At 34.7% G+C, this 23,168-nt stretch overlaps 1 protein-coding gene across 2 annotated transcripts in view; it reads left to right on the top strand.

Moving 5' to 3' along the window:
- Window positions 1–12,919, top strand: part of LOC144968792 (transmembrane protein 135-like) — a 47,019-nt gene extending 34,100 nt beyond the window's left edge. For both annotated transcript variants that reach the window (XM_078907473.1, XM_078907474.1), the window contains exons 8-13: window positions 390–888; window positions 6,830–6,997; window positions 7,506–7,646; window positions 9,583–9,681; window positions 10,635–10,702; window positions 11,735–12,919. In XM_078907473.1, the coding sequence (XP_078763599.1) occupies window positions 390–888; window positions 6,830–6,997; window positions 7,506–7,646; window positions 9,583–9,681; window positions 10,635–10,702; window positions 11,735–11,855 (1,096 nt within the window). In that variant the 3' untranslated portion in view covers window positions 11,856–12,919. The remainder of the gene's footprint in view (window positions 1–389; window positions 889–6,829; window positions 6,998–7,505; window positions 7,647–9,582; window positions 9,682–10,634; window positions 10,703–11,734) is intronic.
- The last annotated feature ends 10,249 nt before the right edge of the window (window positions 12,920–23,168 follow it).

Raw genomic sequence — 23,168 nt, 5'->3', positions numbered from 1 at the left:
TTGGTGGGAAGAATAAGTGAACGGTTTACTTACTGCACACCATCAATATCCATGAATTTAAAGGACTTCAAACTTATCAATTAAAAAAAGAACACATTTTAAACCCGAGACTTTAAAGAAGTCTTTAAAAAATCTCAGGTTTAAGACTTGTTGACAAGTTTGGGGTTATCATAATCTATGACATAATATGAAGTAAAATTTATCTGACCAAGTTGAAAAAAGTTTGGTATATTTTTTTTTTTTTTGTTTCTTTGTATATTGTTAAAGATACAGAGGGATACCACAAGTTTAAAACACGCATACACACACATACACACACACACACACACACACACACAATTTGGGTGATGGGTCTTCTGGTAAGTCTCTATTGATATGATCTTCTTCAGCTTTTTCCTTGGTAAAGACGAAAGTCCCAAAGAAATCAAGGCAAATGCCGATGCATCTCAGGGATCAGCAGCAAAATCATCTTCATCACTACAATCTTCATCAACCGCATTATCACCACCACCATCATCATCATCGTCGTCGCCGTCGTCATCAGATCAGCAAAGTGCTAATGACAAACGCACAAACGACAAAACTGGAACCTCAGAGCTTCAACAACATCCCTCCTCCTCCTCTTCCATCCCTTCCTCATCACAGTCTGCCTCAACCACAGTATCATCATCTTCATCTTCATCATCGTCGTCGTCTTCGTGTAAGCCATCCAAGACCAGAGCGTTCGTCCAAGGTCTCTCCCAATGTATATCCTACGTTCCCATTCTAGACCAGTGCCTTAGGGAGTTACAGCAATGGACCGGTGCTGCCAAGTCGTGGCTGGAGGGGGCGTGGCCTAAACACCATACCTGTCCTCACCAACACAGTTGTCTTTCATACATAACCAAGGTCAGTATTTAAAATATTATAATAATGAAAAGGTAAAATAAAATTCCCTTTATTGAAACGGGGGGGGGGGGGGGGGGGGGGGTCCATCTCGAGAAAAGACTGAAATAACCTATGCCTCAGCCGAAATACAGCGCCGCAAAGTCAGTAATAGGGAATACATTTCTTGTTCAAGAAAATACAAAAAAAAAAAAAAAAAAAAAAAAAAAAAAAACCCAAAAAAAACCAACGAGATGCCGACAGTGGGGCTCAAGCTCGGGTCTCCTGGAAGGAGTGCAATTTCTTCTCCGCGCGGCCGTCTGGCCTTCTTTCCTTTCGCTCTAATCACCTGACGTCATACCTTTCCTTGTTCACCAAAAGAGTGGTTACTGCATAGTAACTCAGGTTTCCTTGAAACCCGAATCGCATTGTATCTCTGCTTTCTTTTTGAAAACGGATAGGTCTTCAGTCAGAGCCACACAAATAATTAGGGATGTTGTGATCTATGAGGAATTTAGGTTCGTCATCAAAGGGTTAAAATATAGGAAAAACTTGATGGTGAATGACAGATAATAATTTCAGTCCGTTTTTATTTTTCCTCTCGCGTGCTTTGGTTTTCTTACAGACTCTTATCAGTGTCAAGCTTTGGGAGATATTAAAAGATAAATGGCGACTCAATGGTACACCTTGGTGAACATAGCTCAGTTGGTGAAGCACTCGCCTCTCGCAAGCAAAGGGACCTATATTGAAGTTTTTGTTTTGTTTTGTTTTTCTTTTCTTACCCTCTGTCCACCCAGCAATTATTCTGAATAGCTGGGTCTTTTAGTTATGGCAGAAACTACTTTATGACAGACTAGCGGTTTTCACAACGGAATTGATCTGGCTCTCTTAGAACCTTGTTACTCATAAGGACTGCTCATTGGTAAGCTGGTATGAATTGGGACGTGAGCGACTGAACGGCTGATTTTAAAACTTTATAATGCAAGGCAAATGAGAGTGAGTTGGTCGTACTTCAGTGTGACATTGCCCGAAAATCCATTTGTTCTGACCTTGGCGTTGTGACACCAATGACTTGAATCAGGCATGAGAATATGCACCTGGCGATGAGCTGTGGCATTGTTTTAAAACCGGAGTGGTTTGCCGATGAGATATTTTCTAACATTATGAGGCACAGTCATGAAGGAAAAGTCATTTGCATAGTTAGGCGGTTTTTAGCTTGATATAAGCGATGACATCAAATTCTACTTTAGGTATGCTTTATAAGTGACAGCATGTTAATAGATAGGTTTAGCAGATCATACGTGTCACGCATCACATGTCAAAATGGTGCCGCTGTGCGATTTACGCGGGTCAAGGAAATATTAAAATTGTGACATGCAATCATAATTCGCATGGATAGCGGCACGATTTTTACGTACGTATAATGAGAACGATCATGAGATAAATGATGATTCGTAATGCGTGATACGTTTGATCTGCTAAACCTCTTTATTATCTCACTCTCGCAGATTTAAATGCAAGCTCAAAATTCTTATTAATCTAGATGTCAATCAGAAACCCTTTGGCTCTGTCTGGTGGATTGTCAGTTTATTTAATATTAATTCTTGAAAAAAAGCACAATTTCCTTCCCTTTTCCCACTCTCTCCCCGGAAACAACTATGAATTTAGCGCGTCAACAATGAATACTAAATACATTTGACATTTATAGCTGGCCTTGAAAACGATTCTCCGTCCAGCCACTGCTGCGATTTGAAACCTTAGATTATAATAGTATTCACGTTATATTAATGTTGGCAGGACGGATGACATTTTGATTATGATAATGATAGATGCATTGGCTGATTATTCCACACACATCCTCTCTCTCTCTCTCTCTCTCTCTCTCTCTCTCTCTCTCTTTCTCCCACTCTCTCTCTCTCTCTCTCTCTCTCTCACACACACACACACACACTCACACTTGCACACATACACTTCCCTTCATTACCACCCTCCCCACTTGTTTGTTGTTTTTTGGTTTGTTTTTTTTTTGTTTTTGTTTTTTTTTTCTCGATATAATCTACGCCCCCTCGACACTTTCCAATTTTGTCTTACCCGTCCTCTCCCTTACCCTACAACCTCGTTCCTCTCCCTTACCCCACAGCCTTGTTCCTCTCCCTTACCCCACAGCCTTGTTCCTCTCCCTTACCCCACAACTTCGTTCCTCTCCCTCACCCCACAACCTCGTTCCTCTCCCTCACCCCACAACTTTGTTCGTCTCCCCACTCTCCCCACAGCACCCATTCCCTTTTTATGAGCTGACATAACAGATAAAACAATGAAATGTGTCTGCCACGATCCATCCATCTCCAGTGATGGGGGAAGGGGAAGGGGGGGGGGGGGGGGGTTGCTAAAAATAAATTATAATAAAATAAAGAGGTAACCAAACAAAACCAAAACACAACCCTTATCGTTTACCGTTTACGGCCTGGCACCACGCTGGGTAAATAAATGTCACTTGTCAGTCAGTGGGAAAGATAACATATCCTGTTAAACACAAACAATCACACAGACACGTGCACACACACACACACACACACACACACACAGAGAGAGAGAGAGAGAGAGAGAGAGAAAAGAGAGAGAGAGAGAGGAGTACATATGGCGTCTACATTGTAGTCGCAAATGTGTTCGTATGTGTGTGTGTGTGTGTTTGAGAGAGAAGAGAAAGAAGAGAGAGAGAGAGAGAGAGAGAGAGAGAGAGAGAGAGAGGAGAGAGAGAGAGAGAGAGAGAGAGAGAGAGAGAGTTGCGCATGTTCTGATAGCGAGATGACATCTACATTGTAGTCAAAAAAGTCGGAGAGAAAGAGAGAAAAAAAAAAAGGGGGGGGGGGGGGGGCGTATGCGCATGTTCTGTTAGCGAGTTGATATATTTACACTGCGGTCAAAAGGCGGAGATAACGGGGATATCGACATGCACTGATACTGATAGTGAGATGACATCTGCATTGTACTTTTTTTAAAAAAATACGCTGAGAGAGAGAGAGAGAGAGAGAGAGAGAGAGAGAGGAGGAGGGAGGAAGGAGAAGAGAGAGAGAGGAGAGAGAGAGAGAGAGAGAGAGAGAGAAGAGAGGAGAGAGAGAGAGAGAGAGAGAGAGAGAGAGAGCCGCTCGGTAAACAGTGACAACAAGCCCAGGAGGTGAACCCTTCTAATAAATAATTTATCGGTTTGCTCTGGGTAAAGACAATAAAAAACAGTGAAACTAAACCGGTCGTTGACATAAATGGAGATTATTCTCATCCCTGACGGTTGGCCTTTCTCGGATAACAATGATAAAAAGGAGAAACAAGTTAGAAAATAGTAACCGTGTGGGTCATTTCAGTCGGAAACAGTTTTTGAGCTATGAATGGATGAAATAGAAATATGAAAAAAATGTGCTTGTATAGCGCAATATCCACTAAATGTGCTAAAGCGCTTTACAAGGGGTCCCTGGTCAACAGCAACATTTAACATGTAGGACGGGACATGACGCCTGTTAGGCGATATTACAATTTTTCGGACAAAGACAACGCTGTTAACGGCCAGGTACTCATTTTACACCTGAGTACGGTGAGAGAATGTGAGTAAAGAGCCTTTTCTAAGAACTCTACTATGCGCCGAACCCAGGACCTTCCGATCCGAAAGCGAGTGTCATACCACTAGACCTCATAGCCGCACAATGGACGGAGATCTCGATCGATCCAAATTCATTGATAATAACACCGATGATGAAACACCTTTCTTTTCATTGGGACTTGAAATGTATTACCGACCCCTCTCCCCACCCAATGCTGATTGGGTTGCCCCGATCTGTTAGATACGGCGGGAGGTAATCAGAAGTCATTCAGAATAATGCCGCAAAATTAGCTTCAAGAAAAACACATGGCCCATGCCCTCCCAATTCCCTACCGATTGCACTGGCTAACAATTACAATCAAAGAGAGATTAACCTTTATCTAAGAAAAAAAATCGCCATGGTATGGTTTACATGTTATTTTGATGAATCCCCTGTTTACTTATAAAAACATGCTACATCCTTACACACCGTCCAGGATTATTATTATTATTATTATTATTATTATTATTATTATTATTATTATTATTATTATTATTATTATTATCGTCGTTCTCATCATCATCACCACCATTATTATTATGATCATTATTATCATTATTATTATTATTATTAATTTTATTATTATTATTATTATTATTATTATTATTATTATTATTATTATTATTTTATTATTATTATTATTATTATTATTTATTATTATTATTATTATTAGTATTATTATTTATTAGTAGTTATTATTATTATTATATTATTATTATTATTATTTATTATTATTATTATTATTATTATTATTATTATTATTATTATTATTATTATTATTATTATTATTATTATATTATTATTATTATTATTATTATTATTATTATTATTATTATTTTATTATTATTATTATTATTATTATTATTATTATTATTATTATTATTATTATTATTATTATTATTATTATTATTATTATTATTATTATTATTATTATTATTATTATTATTTATTATTATTATTATTATTATTTATTATTTATTATTATTAGTATTATTATTATTATTAGTATTATATTATACCATCATCAGTATGATTGTCGAATGAGCATTTATATAGTACAAATGACATCTTGACTAACGACTGATAACTACAGACTGCTGATGAGTACCTACACCACTTCTCATTTTTATCGTCATACACGTGCCTGCTACCCCTTTTTATTTTAATTTAAAGATAAGGAAATAATGGGGCCAAGGCTTTTCTCTTTTCCCATAATAAGAATCAGCCTACAGTAATTGCTCCATGTTCTCTCGAATAGACGTTTGTTAAGCGCAGAATGTATGAGTAAACCTATAATATAAGATAAGTAGCCCATTTGCTGCCAGATCGGTAATAAGGGCCGGGGGGTTAAACTAGAGAAAGAATATTTGAGTTGACATGCAAAATACTGTGGAATCCTGATAAAGCCAACACTGCCAGACTGGAAAGATTGGTTGACTTTTAGCAAAGTTGACTTTATCCAGTATCGACGGATCACACTCTGATAAAGAGCCTGGGTGGGGTTCCTGACCTCCCATAGTGGGCAGGAAGGTACATACTGTGTCTTCTATCCCCTTATATCTGTTTTCCAACATGCTTTCTGTCTTTGTTTTGGAATGAGATGACTTGGTTTTGTCCTGGCCCTGGCCGGAGTCCTAGCTGGGAGGGAAACAGTCAAATGCATAGTTATTGTTTTGGGAGATTATATTTTTTTCCTTGTAAATCATCTCTCTGTTATGTATTATTATATGTTATTTTGAATTTATAATGTAAGCATTTGAGTGTATTCCTCTTGGTTGGATTTTGTGCTTGTGTCCGGATGAGACTTATAGGTGGTCTCAAACTAAGTACTTTGATAGTGTGCTCTTGGAATCTACATCTGATCCCTATTTGTTCCCAGTTCCCCTATGTCTTACTTTTCTTGGGTGCTTTATTTGTTATTCTAGAACTTTTTACTATTCCATTTTCTGCCTTTTTACTTGCGCTGATATAACCTAAATGTGTTGCAAGCGCCGTAAAACCCTTAAAAACAAACAAAAACAATCAGATAAAGAGCAGAATACTTGGGACCAACAAGAGGTGTTGACTTTAAACTTAAGTTGAGTTTAAGAACGTTGACCTTATATGTGAATTCCCACTTTAATAAGATTTATGGAATTAAAGGGTATTTCAAGTTTAAGAAACAATATTTACTATTTTCAATAAAAGCAGTTACTTTAAGTTAACTAACTTTTATAGCTAAAAATTAAATTTTTATTGTCGTTTTTACTCCAACATTATATCCTATTTTGTCCCATCGTTTTTCATATGGCATTTTTGTCTTTTTATTTCTAAATCTTTTCTTATATTCCCAGGGTGGCATGTCCATGTTTGCCTTTGGCTATTCCATCCAGGCAATTATAAGCACTCTTTCCAGCCTCACTGCCATTCTCAAACGGCCTTCCGTGCTGAAGAAGTCCTTGCTGAGCCAGGCAAACCTCAAATTGGCCGCCTTCTTGGCATCCTTTAACGCTGTTTACAGGGTAAGTGTAGGAGTTGCATTCCAAAAAGTAGTTCCTCAGGGTTATAAGGCCTGGAGTTTATTCCAGTTTCTGGAGTATTAAATGGTTAGTGGCAATTGCTTGCTACCCTTTTCAAAAGAAACAAGTTTATTGCAATGTACTTTCTAGCAGATCCAGCCACCCAAGGCTAGGTTGACAAAAGGGTTTTAACTTTTTAACAAGATTTTAACAACATCCGGGGTAGATACCAACCCCTTTATTTGTCCAGGAAGTGATCCACCACCCATCTGTCATGGACCCCTACTACTAACTGCGATCCAAACTTGAGTAAATATCGAGTTCAAAGCATACCAGCTAACTGCTCAAATTTATGGAGGAAATTTTGATATTTGTCCTTAGCCTAATTGCCCAAATTTCCTACTGTTTTCCCGATTTTTGTAGATTATTTATTGTTCCAGAAAAACCATCGTTGGCGTTGTGGTTATATTTTACTACATATTTTTTTCTTCCTTGATATCTCTCCCCGCAGGCTGTCAACTGTATACTGCGGTGGATTCGTAACAAAGATGATGAAATACATGGATTGATAGCTGGTGCACTGGCTGGTTTAAGTCTACGATTCTACAAGAGTGTCACCATTGCCCTTTATGCTGCCACCAAACTATCTGAGGTACTTTGGACTAAGGAAACTTTAAGCAGAAAATTCTGAATATGTGCATGCTAGAGAAATGAAATCCTTCCGAGTCCAGATTATAATCGATGATTGACTTTTATTTTCTCCAAAATGTAGTCCTTCAAGGTTATGAGCCTTGGAGTTTATCCTGATTTGTGGAGCATTAAACGGGCAGTAGCAATTGCTCGCTACCCTTTGCACAAGAAGTAAGTTTATTGCAAAGTACTTTCCACCAGATCTAACATATCCAGCCATCACATACATTTTTCTCAACGGGATGGGTCATAGTTTTTGTCAACTTACAGTCTGACACTAGGACTTGTATTGTGACATGTTTTTAGGTTAGTGTACCTACCTCATAGTGAGTTTTCATTAGAATTGGCTCAAGGAAACAAAAGGAACAATGGGCTGAACTATTGAATACAACTCATGAATTGTTTTCTTTTGGTCTTGCCGCCTTGTATTTTGACGTCATTTTTTGGTCAGTGTCAGGCTATGAGTTTGTGAAGGCTACAGATGCGTTCAATATAATGATCAAGAGTTTGTGGTATAAATACCACTGCTGCTGCTCTCTCACTGTATCACCAGCTTTTACAAGTTATGCAATTATATTTTATTTAATCCTTAACAGCCAGATTTCGTTTATACTTTAACCTGACATGATATCTTACTGTTTTCATCAAGAGAGCAGTAACAGCAATGTAATTTGTGCTTCAGCGTCATTGAAGAAGCTCAAATCGCATTGGTCTAAAATACATTTGATGTCTCTAGAAACACAGTCATCTTTCTAACACTGTAGACCTTTTTCAGATAAGCTACATCAAGTTACACCATTTGGTCACAGTATTTCCCACCTTAACTTTTGCCAGATATTTTTGAGGGTATCATCACATTTGCCTTAAATAGTTGCCTTGGATTGAGAAAGAGATTTCTTCCTTTGTATATAATATTATGTCAATTTTATACCTCCATCTGGTAGACAAGAGACTATGAAACTGTCATGCAAACATTGGATGTATTTGATGTTGGTGTGATCTACTCTCAAAATGTCATGAACTGAAATAGGGAAGACAAGTCGTGACGTCACACCTTCTATTTTCCCAGTTCCAAAATCCTTGGAAGTGTGTATGTAAATGTAACCACTCCTTTGGAGGACTAATAATGAATAGATTTCATATTGAATCATAAGGTAGCTTTTAGTCGCAGGATGATTACGGGACGTTAAAGAGCAAGGATGGATGGTCTTTATATATTTAGACTAGAAAATAAGATGCCATCTCTATGAAACGAGAAGACCATTTTTTACACACGGTATATTTTCAGTTCTCTGGAAGAGTAGTTTTACACTTCTAATGAGATTGGAACTAGTTCTTTGACATCAGTTTTGTTCCCTATTTATTACACGAAAACAAGCCAAACACCACAAATATGTTGAATTTATGGTCTTTAGTGTTGCATGGACTTATAAATTTCGACCAAATTAGCTTGTTAATAAGAGGTCCAAGGGAAGGAACTCTATTAGAAACTGGATAAAAGTTATGTATAAAATTAGGGTTAGAACAACATATTGCTCATGTATAGTAACATAATAGTATTGATTTGTTTTTTTTTTAAATATTGTTTTATTTTATACAAGTTTCATTTTGCCTATGATTATTTTTTTTTAAACTAATAAATAAATAAATGAATAGATAAAAGTAAACAAACATTTATTTTGAACTGTGACAAGATGTAAATGATCTACTTTAAACAAAGGGAAGTAATCTTTAATCAACGGTGTTAATCATCATATTGAGTATTGAATCAAATCAAATTATCAGGTTTTGTTTTAATTAATTGATTGATTATTGTCGAATTGTATATTAATTTATCTTTTATTTGTTTATTTATTAATCAGATGCGTTGTTTGTTTCTTTTTTTTTTCTTATCCCAGATTTTGTATTTCAAAGGCATCGACACCTGTGGTCTTCCTCACATCCCCAATGCTGATATTTTCCTCTATGCATTTTCTACTGCCTTTATATTTCATGCTGTGAGTTGATATTTCAATATAAGACCTTATTGACTTTTCATTCTGACTTTAGAAAGTAATAAACAGAAATGAATATAACAGCGTAAAAAAAAAAACAAAAAAAAAACAAACAAACATGGAACGTTTCGAGCTTAAACCCATTCTTCAGCCAATTAAAAAAAAACAATAAAAACAGATAAATTTCTATAAAACCAGATTAATGCCACCGAAATATTTATTCTGTATTGAGATCGTGGAATTTAAACAAAAAGAAGCGTACGCTAGGTTACTAAGTAGTTCCAAATTGAGCAGAATATTAAACAACACAGAAAATCTGGTACGTTAAAAAGAAAAAAGAAAAAAAAAAAAAAAAAAGACACACATTTTTCCAAGTAATACAACATGGCATTAGGCTAAGAAGCACAAACTCAAAGGCATTAGCAGCAACAAATTTAGTTTTACTCTTTTGAGGTTTGATAAAAATGGTACACCAATAAATGAGTCATGGACTATTCAAATTTAACATATACATTGTATTTATGGGAGTAAAGTACCACAGGGATCTAGCTAATTTGTCATTTTATTTTTATTTTTTTTTCACGTAAAGAGACACACCTCCAACTTGAATATCCTCCATGGATTCCACATGAAAATTAATGTAAATGTTGCTACTCAAATTCGAAGAAATAAATAACAATGTGAAATTGAATGTAAGCTTCAATTCAATATACGTAAACAGATAAAATGGACGTTTCGGGTTTCCCTTTTATCAACAGAACAGGATGAATGAAACACTACAGACGAATGAGATAATACGGTAGTGGCATTGTTAAGATGAATAAACATAAACATTGATGGGCAGGAAATAGTATGCTCCTATTAAGCATTTCTTGTTCAGGTATCTAGCATGAATTTATGAATTTATGAGATTACAATGAATGAAGAATAAAGAGTTGTGTTAATATACATTTCAGGCTGTGATGGAACCCCACACCCTTCGTCCTGGCTATTGGAAGTTTTTGCTACGAGTTACGGGGCACAGGTGAGCTGATAATGTCATATTGTGTGACCCTTTGGTTCAGTCTGGTATTAACTTTGGATGTGTCTTGGGGGGTTTTGGATTGCTTTTTTGTTTGTTTTGTTTGTTTGTTTGGTTTTCTTTTCTTTATTATTATCATCATCATCATCATCATCATCATCATCATCATTATTCTTCTTCTTCTTCTTCTTCTTCTTCATCTTTATTATTATTATTATTATTATTATTATTATTATTATTATTATTATTAATTATTATTTATTTATCTTTATTATTATTATTATTATTATTATTATTATTATTATTATTATTATTATTATTATTATTATTTATATTATTAATTATTATTTATTTTAAAATTTATTCAAGTTTAAGAAATCACAATCATCCTCAATAAAATTATTTTAACTCAAATTTCATAATTAAGATTTAAAACTATGAAACTTTTTGAAACAAGAATAGATTCCAGTGGTAACCCTACTCATGAAGTGAGAACAATACTGACAATGGTAAGAGGAAAGTTAACAAGATATAGCAATTCTCCTGAAAAGACAATCAATGTTCAGAGACTGAAATGAAAATCATTCAAGATATTTATTTCAAACGGTAAGAAATGGGTGTGAAATATGGACTGTCAGCTACAGAGATTTCAAAATTATCATTGTTTTTTTAAATAAAGTGCATAGAGAATTTTGAAAATACCCTGAATAAAAAAAGCAAATAAAGATGTTATTGGCATCGAATCATCAAATCTTGTAAAATACTAAAAGGCTCAAATTTAAATAATATCTATCAAAAAGACAGTGTTTTTTGTTACTAATCTACTAGAAGCTGTGAACTGTAGAAAGTAATTAACAAAAATTAATTTGACAGCTTAAATAAGGAACAATATACAACGAAAATAAACCAATGAAAACATAAATACATTCCTATAATACCAGATCGATGACAGAGAAATATTCGGCACGTCCTTTCTATTTTAAGATCTTCTTGCAAGTTTTTCATCTTTGCATTTACATTTCTCATTCTCACCAGATTTGCCCATATGAATCGTCGATTGTTAGACAAGTTTGGAGTGAATTCATCCAAGCTGTATCCTAATTATTGGCCCATTTACGACACTCGATTTACTAAACTGACTCCATCACCAAACTGACGACACCACTAGAACAGTAGATGAGCATATAATATATGACAATCATGATAAGAAATTGAGGGAGTGGAGATGTGCCATAGACTACAGTTCCCCCCCCTCTCTCTCTCTCTCTCTCTCTCTCTCTCTCTCTCTCTCTCTCTCTCTCTCTCTCTCTCTCTCTCTCTCTCTCTCTCTCTCTCTCTCTCAGGCAGAGAGTGCAGTACCAGTTCAATCCTTATTTTGACTCCCAAAATATGAATTTTATCTGGGATTTAAAAAAATAAAAAATTGTACTTTAAATTTTTTTGATTGTTTGTTTTGTTTTTATATATATATTTACATTTTTTAATGGCACTTAACTATTTTATCCTTATCTTTTCACAGTGCCCTCCATCCCCACTGCCCTTCACATATCTGGGTTTTCTGATATTATGTAGAGTGATCATCTTGTTCTTTATTCATGTTATACTCTCTTCTAGGTGGTAACTTTACACTCAATAACCATTTGCTTGTCGTAGATTTATACAACCTCTTGGTTGGTGCAACATTATGTAAAGCCATCATTTGTTTGCAGAAAATCTATAGGGTGTTCCAGAAAAAAAGTAACTGCTTTCTGAATTTCTGTTAAACATAATTGAGCTCATAAATTTAAAAATGGATATGAAAGTAGTCAATGAATATTATCTTTTAAAAATTGTTATTTCAGTCTAATAAAACAATAACATTTTAAGCGATTCTGACAAAGTCGTCCATTTAAAAAAATTTTTTTTTTAAATATCAAGGACAAATTATCTTGCTGTCCTTATAGTTTAGTTATGCATGCAATTTTTTATCGATGATCCACCCAACTTACAAGTCATAACCCATCAACGATTTTATTCTGTAGCAGTTTATTGCTACATTCCACATAAGCAAATTAGTCCCAAAATTTCCCGAAGAAAAGGGAATCACCACTCCAGCCACCTTATCTCAATACTATAATAACTATTTCATAATAGAGCCTAGTACTTGAGTCACATTAAGTTAGTTTTGAAAATATGAAGGTTCAAATTTGAATTAGGCTATATAGAGTATACAAAAAAAAATTAAATTGTAGTATTGAGATAGGGGACTTAGATTAGGTTTATCATGAAAATAATTGTTGAGTGGACTGAGATGATTGCGCTTTAAGTTTATCACTGATTAGCTAAAAATCATGGAAGTCTGACATTCAGTACTGGGGTCTTCTTACTTTAATAATACTGTTCCATTCACACAAGAAGAGCTTCAGAATTTACCTAGAAATAGGAAAACAGAGACTATGGATAGTTTGTAATAAGATTGATGGAATGTGGATGCATAACTAAAAATAAGTGCAGAAATCAGTGGGTCTCGAAAAATTTGTTTAAAGGGTGGGTTTGCAATAATCACCATAACTTGTACCCCTTAAATCGGATTGAAAGGAAATTTCTGTACATAAAATATGATGTCTGTTTTTATTGTAGATCAGAATTTAGATTTTTTTAGATTAATTTGTTTATAATTGGTTAGAAGAAGTTCAAACAGCGTTTCCCTTTCCTTTCTTTCTTTTTTTTTTAATATCCTTTATATTCCTTTATGACTACCATGTTGGTGATAAATTGTTCACAGTAGACAGTAGTGCCGCGCTGAAGACCGGTCTGGACCGCGGTCCGACGGTCTTTTAGCTGTGAACCGAAGACCGGTCCCAGAGGGGAAGATCGGCGGCGGTCCTCACTTCTTATCACCTTTCAACTAGTGCGGGGCGGTCCTTGCAAGGACCACGGTCCTACGGTCTCGCGCCATAGCCTACTACTTCCCCAGTGATTCATTGCTTCGGTTGCCTATCTTCCACCAATCACCACCCATCCCACTTAATTAATCGCACCCACCCCCCTTTGCCATACACTAAACGACACAGACGACCATACAGGCAGACGACCACCAACCTCCACTCCGCAAACCGCCCTTTCGTGTGTGAGATGGGGGGAACAGGAGGCGCACGCCTTGGACGATTCCATTATACGGGGTAAATTTCAAAATTTACTACACCATAATGATCGCAATGACAATGATCTATGGTGAAGGCATGACCCCTCTTCTCTAATGGGTTATTGTTTGAAATGTATGTGACTACAAAAGATGTGTGTGTTTGTGTGTGTGTGTGTGTGTGTGTCGAACCTAGCAAGTAGCAAATCCGATTTTTTGTTTTCTTTTGTCCATCTCTTGTCACCACTCCTTTCTATCGCAGTGTTGTCATTTAAAATAATACAATAATATTAAAATTTCGTTTGGTGTTTTTACTAATCAAATAATATGAGTTTCATTAGTTTCTTCCTTCCAAAAAACCCAGTTATAACGTCTGAATTTTAAAAAAGTCCAATAGAATATTTGGGGACCCCGATAGCTCAGTTGATAGAGCACTCTCTTTATACGCAAAGGGCCAGAGATCGATCCCGGGTGCAGTCGATTTTTTTCTGAATCCCTGTCTACTCAGCAATGAATGGGTAGCTGAGTTTGTTAGATCTGGCGAAAAGTCACCATCGACCCCTCTTATCACCTCATCCACCCCCTCTTATTATAACTTCACGTCTCTCTCTTACTCTTCAATGCTCGCTGCCCTCTAATGTGTGTGTGTGTGTGTGGGGGGGGGGGGGGGGGGGGGGGAGGGGGGGGTAGGAGTTGCGTGTGTGTATCAACGCCACGAACAACTCGATCAACGCCTTGGGCGATGCCATTATCTCCGTTAATGGGGATAAATTTCAAATTTTATTAAATTATCGAAGTAACAATGAAGTACGGTGAGCAAATAAAGAAGGCATCACCCCTCTTCTCTAATTAGGTTACAATTTGAAATGAGTGTGACTACTCCGTGTGTTTTACTCTTGTAGGCCACGGTTTTCATCGTGTAGCGGTCTTTAACGGTTCAAGAATGAACGATCCCACGCTCTCAAAGGTCAAACCGGTTCGAATTTCCAACAGTCTCTCAGGAATGTTCAATGTCGAAAAGGACCGGTCCTTGCGGTCTTCATTTCCCAAGGACCGTAGGACCGTGGTCCTTAAGCTTGCCAAGGACCGCCCCGCACTAGTAGACAGTCAGACATATTTTGACTATCTAGTCATGATTATTTTATATTTTTGCTTTCTCAGTTTTCCTTATTCGTCACATTTGAGATAAGTCTCTTCAAAACTCTCATTTGATGTCAATTTACTTTTATCTCATTTCATTATAAGATAGACTATTATTTGATACAATTTTTTTATGCCATTATATCGTATCTTGTTTTATAATTCCTATAAACAATGTCTATTATTTAGTTATCATGTAAAATTGTTGGAATGGAAGCTAAGACTTAGCTGTGCCTTCATTCTCAAACATATTTTTGCTGTGATATATTTCTCAAAATAATTTTCTATATAAGAAAAATTAATAAATCCCATTATTCTTAATCTGAGTTTCAATCTGAATTACAGACAAATAAATGGTATGTTTTAAAGCTCACCTAAGAAGTTTTAATTGACTTACCATATCAAAAGCAGCCCATCGAGTCTTCAAAACCAGTATTAATTTAGCTTGTATATCAGAGTAATTGGTTCATTGATTGGCATTGTTCTACCATGAAGAATGTTAAGTTTTATTTGATCGTATGAGACATATTTTGAATCTGCAGTGCTAAAAAATATCAGGTTATCGTGCACATGTAAGTAGATTCGTAATAATCAAATAAAAAGAAAGAGACCGGTGGCTAACTTTTCATGTTCCCCTCTATATAAGTAATCTATAATGAGGTTACTACTGCTTTCTTTACTTTAATGATCTCTCTTTGTATTACTACAACCAACATCGCTACTACTGCTACTATATATTATTTACTTCATTATTTACTCTTTTTTTCAATCAAAACTTTTTTTTGAAATGCTTTCGATTCATAATTCCTGACGAACTTTGCTATTTCAGATAATTGCGGAGTTCAAATGCAGAGGCAACATTCTACACTCTGTAAATGTCTGCACAGAGATACAGTTTGCCTGGATTTTATATAATTTTGTTTCTTCTGTGCCGGAATTGAAATAAGATGACAGTGAGCATCTCCTTTGTATTGCATTGTGGAAAAAATATGATTGAGGTCACTTATATCGAGGTGGACTGAGTACTTTTGTAGAGGGAATGGGTTGGGAATCACATTGGGGTTTGTCCACTGTTGTCATTGTCATGCATTTTTTATTAGAAGTGATTTTTTTTCTTGTGAATCGTACCTCTGTTAGATGTTTTATGTTTATGTGCTCATTTATATTATATACTGTTAATGATAATACAAATATTTTTTATTTTATTTCGGCAAATGTCCAGGTGATGTAATGATGTTCTTGTCTAAGACTATGTTCTTGTCTAAGACTAGGTACAGAGATACATTTTTTTCTATCATCTACTACTATTCTCACGTATCTAAATATATTGTTTTACTTTTCCTGGCCCTTATATGACCTGTGTTTGTTGCAAGTGTCGTTAAACCTCAAAATACAAAAACAAAAACAAAACTTCCCTTTTGAAGAGGAGCTGTCACAATTAATAGCTTTGCCACATGCACTTTAGGGATACAAATTGTCTTGATCTTTGATTTTTAAAAATTTGCATTGTCAAACAAAGACAGACATTTTCTGTCAGCGTATTAAACTGTTTTCTTTTTTTAGACACTCAACTGTTTTTATTTAACAATACAGTCCCATTCTTGTTGTTCAGAGATGAAATATGAGATGTTTGTCTGATGATGAGATCATTTCCATTTCAGTCTTTTTTTTTCTTCTGTTTTTGGGAACCATGTGAGATCATTTGGGATTGATTATAAATATGTTTGCTAAGAGTTCAATGTTCCCATCTACTTGTTATGAAGTCTGGATGTCAATTTTTTGGGGTTTTTTTTTGTTTAAATTTTGAATGACAACGTATTATGCTACAGTGAAAGCTTATTAAACAGAAATTCAGAGGATTAAGTTATCTGTTTTCAGTTTGGACCAATTTTTTTAAAATTTGGGTATTATAACATACACACACAACAAAAGGAATGAATCATTTGTTTTGTTATTGTCCCCAGTGTCATAAAATGAACATGTTACACTTTCCAGTGGAATTTTGTCATATCTTTGATGTTGATACAAATTGCTGGTCAAGAGTTGTGCAGATATTCACCCTAGGACACTGAGGACAAATAAATCAATTATTTTCAATTTGTCACTGTGTAAAAAGTGAATTTATACTGTTTAGTCATAATATGGACTTAGTTAAGCGATTTCGATTATCAAGATTTGATAACATAAGCAAAGATAAAAAAGAATCTCAAATTAGTATAGGTATAAACCTATAAACAATATTTTATAGACTTTGTCGTTTGAATTGGTTTTCACAGTAGTTTTCATTCTAGGCTTGGCATAGGGTTCTTACCAACTTTTAACCATGGAAATACCTAAACGATTTTGTAATAATGTGGTTTTGAAATGTGTGTGTGTGTTTTGTTTTGTTTCAGTCTTTAAATCTATTTAAGATGATCGGTTGATTGTAAAAATACCTCATACTGCTGAGATTTTGTTATTTTGGGATTTTAATTACTTTTTGGGTCTTTTTTTCATAATTTTCATTGTTGTAATCATTGCTTATTTATGTAAAATGATATAACTGTGATGTGGTGAATTTTCTTGGACATGTCATTACATACGTAAGTGCAAGAATTAATATTACATTGCCATTGTGCCAACTAGTTGATAGGATGTATATGTATATTTAAGGACAATTGAGTACTTCTAGATGCATGTGGAAAGAAAACACAATACGTCTTTTTCTGGGATTGCTTTTCCTGAAAATCCAAAAGTGATTTATCCAGGGTTTTTTAAAAGCCTTACTTTTTGAGCTCTTTTGTTAATTCATCCTAAAGTTTAAGTCTCACCTTCCATATTTTAGGACCTTTCTGATTTGGCTTATTAATTTGAGATAAATGGATAAAATCAAATAATTGAAACATAAATATCATTGATCAAAAATCGTTTTGTTTTTATTGTTTGGGGGGTGGGGAATTGTTTTCTCTTTGATGGCCACACATTTTAACGTGTATTTTTCTTGCTCTCTTTTCATTTCTTAAACAGTCTTTTTCAGGAGCATACCGACAGTATTTTATGCATTTTCACTTTTTCCACCTTTTGACTCTAGATAAAGAAATAAGACATATTATTCTTGCCCTGTGTTCATTTTTTTGAGACAAATTTATTTTGTATCAGTACTATAATTCCAATCAAAGCAATATTGTGAGACAAAGAGATACCACTTGAAATTTGTGGCATTTCCCAGAGTTCTTAAATATTTCTATTACCAGTTGCTTGTTATTCTATTACCAATGTACACATTTATATTGCTATTGCTCATTCCAAGCAAAAACCAGTGGGTGGGGATCCTGACCTCCCATAGTGGGCAGGGAGGTACATACTATGTCTTCTGTCCCCTTATATCTGTTTTACAACATGCTTTCTGTCTTTGTCTTGGAATGAGATTACTTGGTTTTGTCCTGGCCCTGGCCAGAGTTCCTTGGCTGGGAGGGAAACAGTCGAATGTACAGTTATAGTTTTGGGAGATGATATTTTTTTCCTTGTAAATCATCTCTCTGTTATGCACTCTATTATGTTTTATTTATGTATTATATATGATTTGTAAACATTTGAGTGTATTCCTCTTAGTGGGGACCTGTGCTTGTGTCTGGATGAGACTTTTGGGTTATCTCAATTTAAGTACACTGATAGTGTGCTCTTGGAATCTACATCTGTTCCCTTTTGAACCAATTCCCCTTTGTCTGCCTTATTCTTGGATGCTTTAATTGTAATTCTAGCACTTATAACTATCCCATTTTTTCCCTTTTTACTGGCACTGATATGACCTTAGTGTGTTGCAAGCGCCGTAAAACCCCCAAAAACAAACAAACAAGCAAAAACCAGTGTGCAACAAAGTGCCATTCTTGAACCACCCTGTACTTTGCCTTCACCCAGGTCTAATTTTGTTTTTGTGTAAAATTAATATTACCGAAGGTCAGTTAATATAATGTGCCAGATTGATTTTTTTTTTTTTTAAATAAAAGAAAGAATTAAAGACAAGGAAGATCTGAAAAAATGTGTATTTAACAATGGCCAAACAAAGCAGAAAGAAAGTACAAGGGGGAAAATAGCACCCCCAAAAAATCAGCCTTCCTCGACTGGGCATCGAACCTCAGACTCAAACCTGATTACTGGTCAGACGTTTGTTAACCTTGGAAAGTAAAAAATCAAGATCTGAATTGTATGTTGAATAACGTAGCAATTCATTAGGTGCCCACAATGCATTAGATACTAACTCACTTACTGTCCAGAGTCTACATCTGATCCCTATTTGTTCCCAGTTCCCCTTTGTTTTACTTTTTCGTAGATGCTTTAATTGTAATTCTAGAATTTGACTTTTCCATTTTCTTCTTTTTTACTCCCGCTGATATAACCTAAATGTGTTGCAAGCGACGTAAAACCCTTAAAATCAAAACATATCTTTAGTGTTTTCAATTTTCACTTGACAGGTCACTGAAGTATGCTTCATGTCATTGACCAAATGTATTTATCAATACATGGCAGTTCTTTGCTATCTTCTCAATTGTTTGGCAGAGAACCAAGGGAATATAATGGCAGGCACAATATATTGATTGATGTAATACTTTTTATGCCTATTTAATTTTACCAGCAATTTCCTTAGAAGGGAAGTAATTACGTAATACGAGTTCTTACATAGTCTGTTCTTACTTTTCATTAAATTTCGAATTGTAAAAAAAAATCCAGTTTTGATTGAAAATCAAATGTAAAAATCCAGTGCTGATGTGATCTTAAAGTTTGCAAGTGTCGTAAACTCTAAATTGATGGCCTTCATGGCAAATCGTTCAACTCTGATAATATGCAGTTTTCTAATTTAAGCCATGAATAATCTTCAACCAATGATGCATAGTGTCTATAAATAGTGAATAAAACTATCGGATGAAAATGGTTTGACATGTGACAAAACCTCTAATGACCACTGAACCTTAATATCATTGGTTTTAACATCTCTTGCATAGTTGGATTTCCCAAGTTGAGCATTTGAAAAGGAGGCCATTTATTATGAAATGGAGAGACATTTTTGCTCACAGTCACAGCAGAAACTGCAAATTTCAGAACAAAAAATGTGACATTTAAAGGTTTTTATGACACTGGCGAAGTAGACTAATGTAAATTTTCTCCTATTATTCATTGTTATACAATATACAAAGGATATTCTCTTTATCAATTGTTAATGCATAACAATTATTTAAAAGGACATGGATCTGGGAGTTATCAACATTGAAAAATCTTGCATTTAAGAAATTGCTTTAGCCTTGTGATAAACATTAATTGGCATGGTTTTTTGTGATGTAAAATAACATATATTTTATATATTATATAATAATATGATATTGTAAATCCAAGGTCTAAATGATCAAGATTTCAGGGCTGTGCCGTATTATTTTTTCCCCAAGTATAGGTCGAATATGTTTCAAGTACACACTGAAAGCAATAAATTGTAACTTGCTAACATTTGTTGAGAAGAGCTTCTCTTGCTATACATTTCATAGCAAAATAGGTTTCTATCAATATATAGTTTTGATATTTATTCTGTATTCAAATGATTAGAGGGCTGGGCTAATGGATTTTTTATTGGGTCACATCTTTGAAATCTCTTCTATTTCTTCTACATCATTTGTCAGTTTTCTATGTGGCTCGATGCTCTTGTTCTGGCTGGAATGGGACCAATTGGTTTTACATGGGCTTTGTCCAGTTTTTTTTTTTTTTGGAGAGGCAAAAAGTTGAATGGATTTATTGTTGACTGACATTGAAATGACCTAACATTGTTGCAAGTGTTGTTATATCTCTAAAACCAAACATTTTCGGGTTATGAAAACCTCCCAAAATGAGAGAAACCTCATCCAGGCCACATGAGTTGCACCAAAGAGCTAAAGATGTTTTGCCTTAATATATTGAGGCTGTTTTAAATGCCATAACTGAAACTTTCCTTTCATAGATATATTTTTTTTTTTTTAATATATATGATTTGAAAACGAAAATGCTGTAGGCCTTGATGGCCTTTTAATTTTAATTTTGTTTGTCAAATTTGTAGTTTCATGTCATTACTCAAAATGTTATACACGTAAATAGATATTTTTGATAGATTATTACGTGTGTAAAAAATACTCACAGCCCAGTTGTTCACATAGTCTTGCTCAATCAACTTAAATATTCAAACATTTTCATTTTCCCAACGAATGTTTATATTTCTAGAATTGAATTAATTTTATTTTTGTTTCGGAAAGAATTAATTAATTCTTTTTTTTTTCGTAAAGAGAACCTTTTAAAAAGGATATAGTAGTTTTCCAACCCTAACAGTGTAAAGGTGAGACAGGTGATTGTGAGAAAAATAAAAACCCAGCGCACTTCTGCAATAACACTCACCATGATGTTTCATATTGTTTTTAATGAAGTTCCACAGCCTGACTTCAACTGCCATATTTGCATGAAGTGAACATTTAGAATTTAATTCCTATTCATGATCAGATGTTTATGAACTGCTTTATAAAGTAAAAACGTAAATAGGCACCTCTAACTTTACTGTGAAAATTCCTCACTTCTTAGAACTGAATAGAATTGAGAATAGCATACTTGTATAGTAAAAATATATTATGTTCAAAATTATCTTATAATTCTAGAGCATTTAAAGGCACAGTGCCTATTTGCTCAGCAGGTAATGCTATAACTTTTTTAATGAGTTTGTAAAAGAAATTTAATGGAGTTTTATAATCACTGGTGGTGCACAAATTTAATGTAATTTCAATGAAAATCTAACGCATAATGTTTGATTTAATCACATTTGAATTGCTTTTAGTTTTAAAAAAGGTATTGCCCACAGGATTTACCTGTTCTCAAAACTGTTAGTGATAGGAGTGTTGCGAAAAGCATCAATAATAGTCCCTCTACTACATTGATAAAGCTTTTTTGCAAGAGCAAAATAATGTCAAGAAAAAAAGAAAAAAATTTCTCTTGATCATATTTCTTTCCTATTACATAAATGGACAATATTTGAATTCAAATGTTTTTTTCTTCTTTGTGATTTCAAGGGCATTGACACCATCCATTTGTTTTACTTTCCACACTAAGCACATGGCTACTCACTTCCGTGACTTATGATCATTTTCTGATTTGTGAAAGTTATAATGGTATTTTTTTAAAATTATAATAAAAAATTGTACTTAGGATCTCGTTTTTGATCAGAGATCCATGCAACTTACCGAATCATAATTGAATTCTCTCTAATTATACTACAAACTTATGAAATGATTTTCCTTCATATAGAGATGTCTGTTACAATAGTATGTGTTTCTTGTAAAGTATGTAATTTCTTTTGATTTTCATTTAAGAAATCGTGTAACTATATAAAGCTCTGTGATTTCCGAGAAAAATAAAATATGTATTTTTTTTCTGCATACAAACGATGCTGTATTTTCTTCTATTCTTTTGGGCTTTAATGTTCTTGTCCTGAACTATTGATTTTGCCCAAGATCTGTTTGGGATCTTTGTGGAAAGGGAAGGGAGTCAGTCAGATGTTCACTATGTGACTATGTGTCTCTGGCAGGTGATCAATTTTTCTGTATGTGACCCGTCATTTCAATCTGGTATTACGTCAGCGTGATCCAAGCACTAAATGTTGAATTTAAAGTAATTTGTTTGTTTCAGGCCAGCATTGTTTAAGAATTACAATTAAAGCACCCAAGAAAAGGCAAGACAAAGGGGAATTGATTCAAATAGGAAACAGATTTATATTCCAAGAGCTCACTATCAAAGTACTTAGTTTGAGATCACCTAAAACTAAAAGTCTCACACAGACACCAGCACAAGATTCCAATTAGAGGAATACACTCAAATGTTTACATTACACATTCAAAATAACAAATATAACAAAACATAACAGAGAGATGATTTACAAGGAAAAAAAACATCATCTCCCAACACAATAACCATACATTTGACTGTTTCCCTCCAAGGACTCCGACCAGGGCCAGGACAAAACCCAAGCAATCTCAATCCAAGACAAAGATAGAAAGCAAGTTGTAAAACAGATATAGGGGGATAAAAGACACAATAAGTACCTCCCTGCCCACTATGGGAGGTCAGGAACACCACCCAGTATTTGAAGTAAAAAATCACATTACTGTAGATGTTTGCAGCTCGATTCATTCTTGTTAACAAAATCATACAAATTAAGACAAGACCACGGAG

Source organism: Berghia stephanieae, chromosome 3 (assembly GCF_034508935.2).
Source record: "Berghia stephanieae isolate SIO BIC M18660-M18661 chromosome 3, UCSD_Bste_1.3, whole genome shotgun sequence".
Classification (NCBI taxonomy): domain Eukaryota; kingdom Metazoa; phylum Mollusca; class Gastropoda; order Nudibranchia; family Aeolidiidae; genus Berghia; species Berghia stephanieae.
The sequence above is the reverse complement of the archived record's forward strand: the minus strand, read 5'-3'. Positions and strand labels throughout refer to the sequence as shown.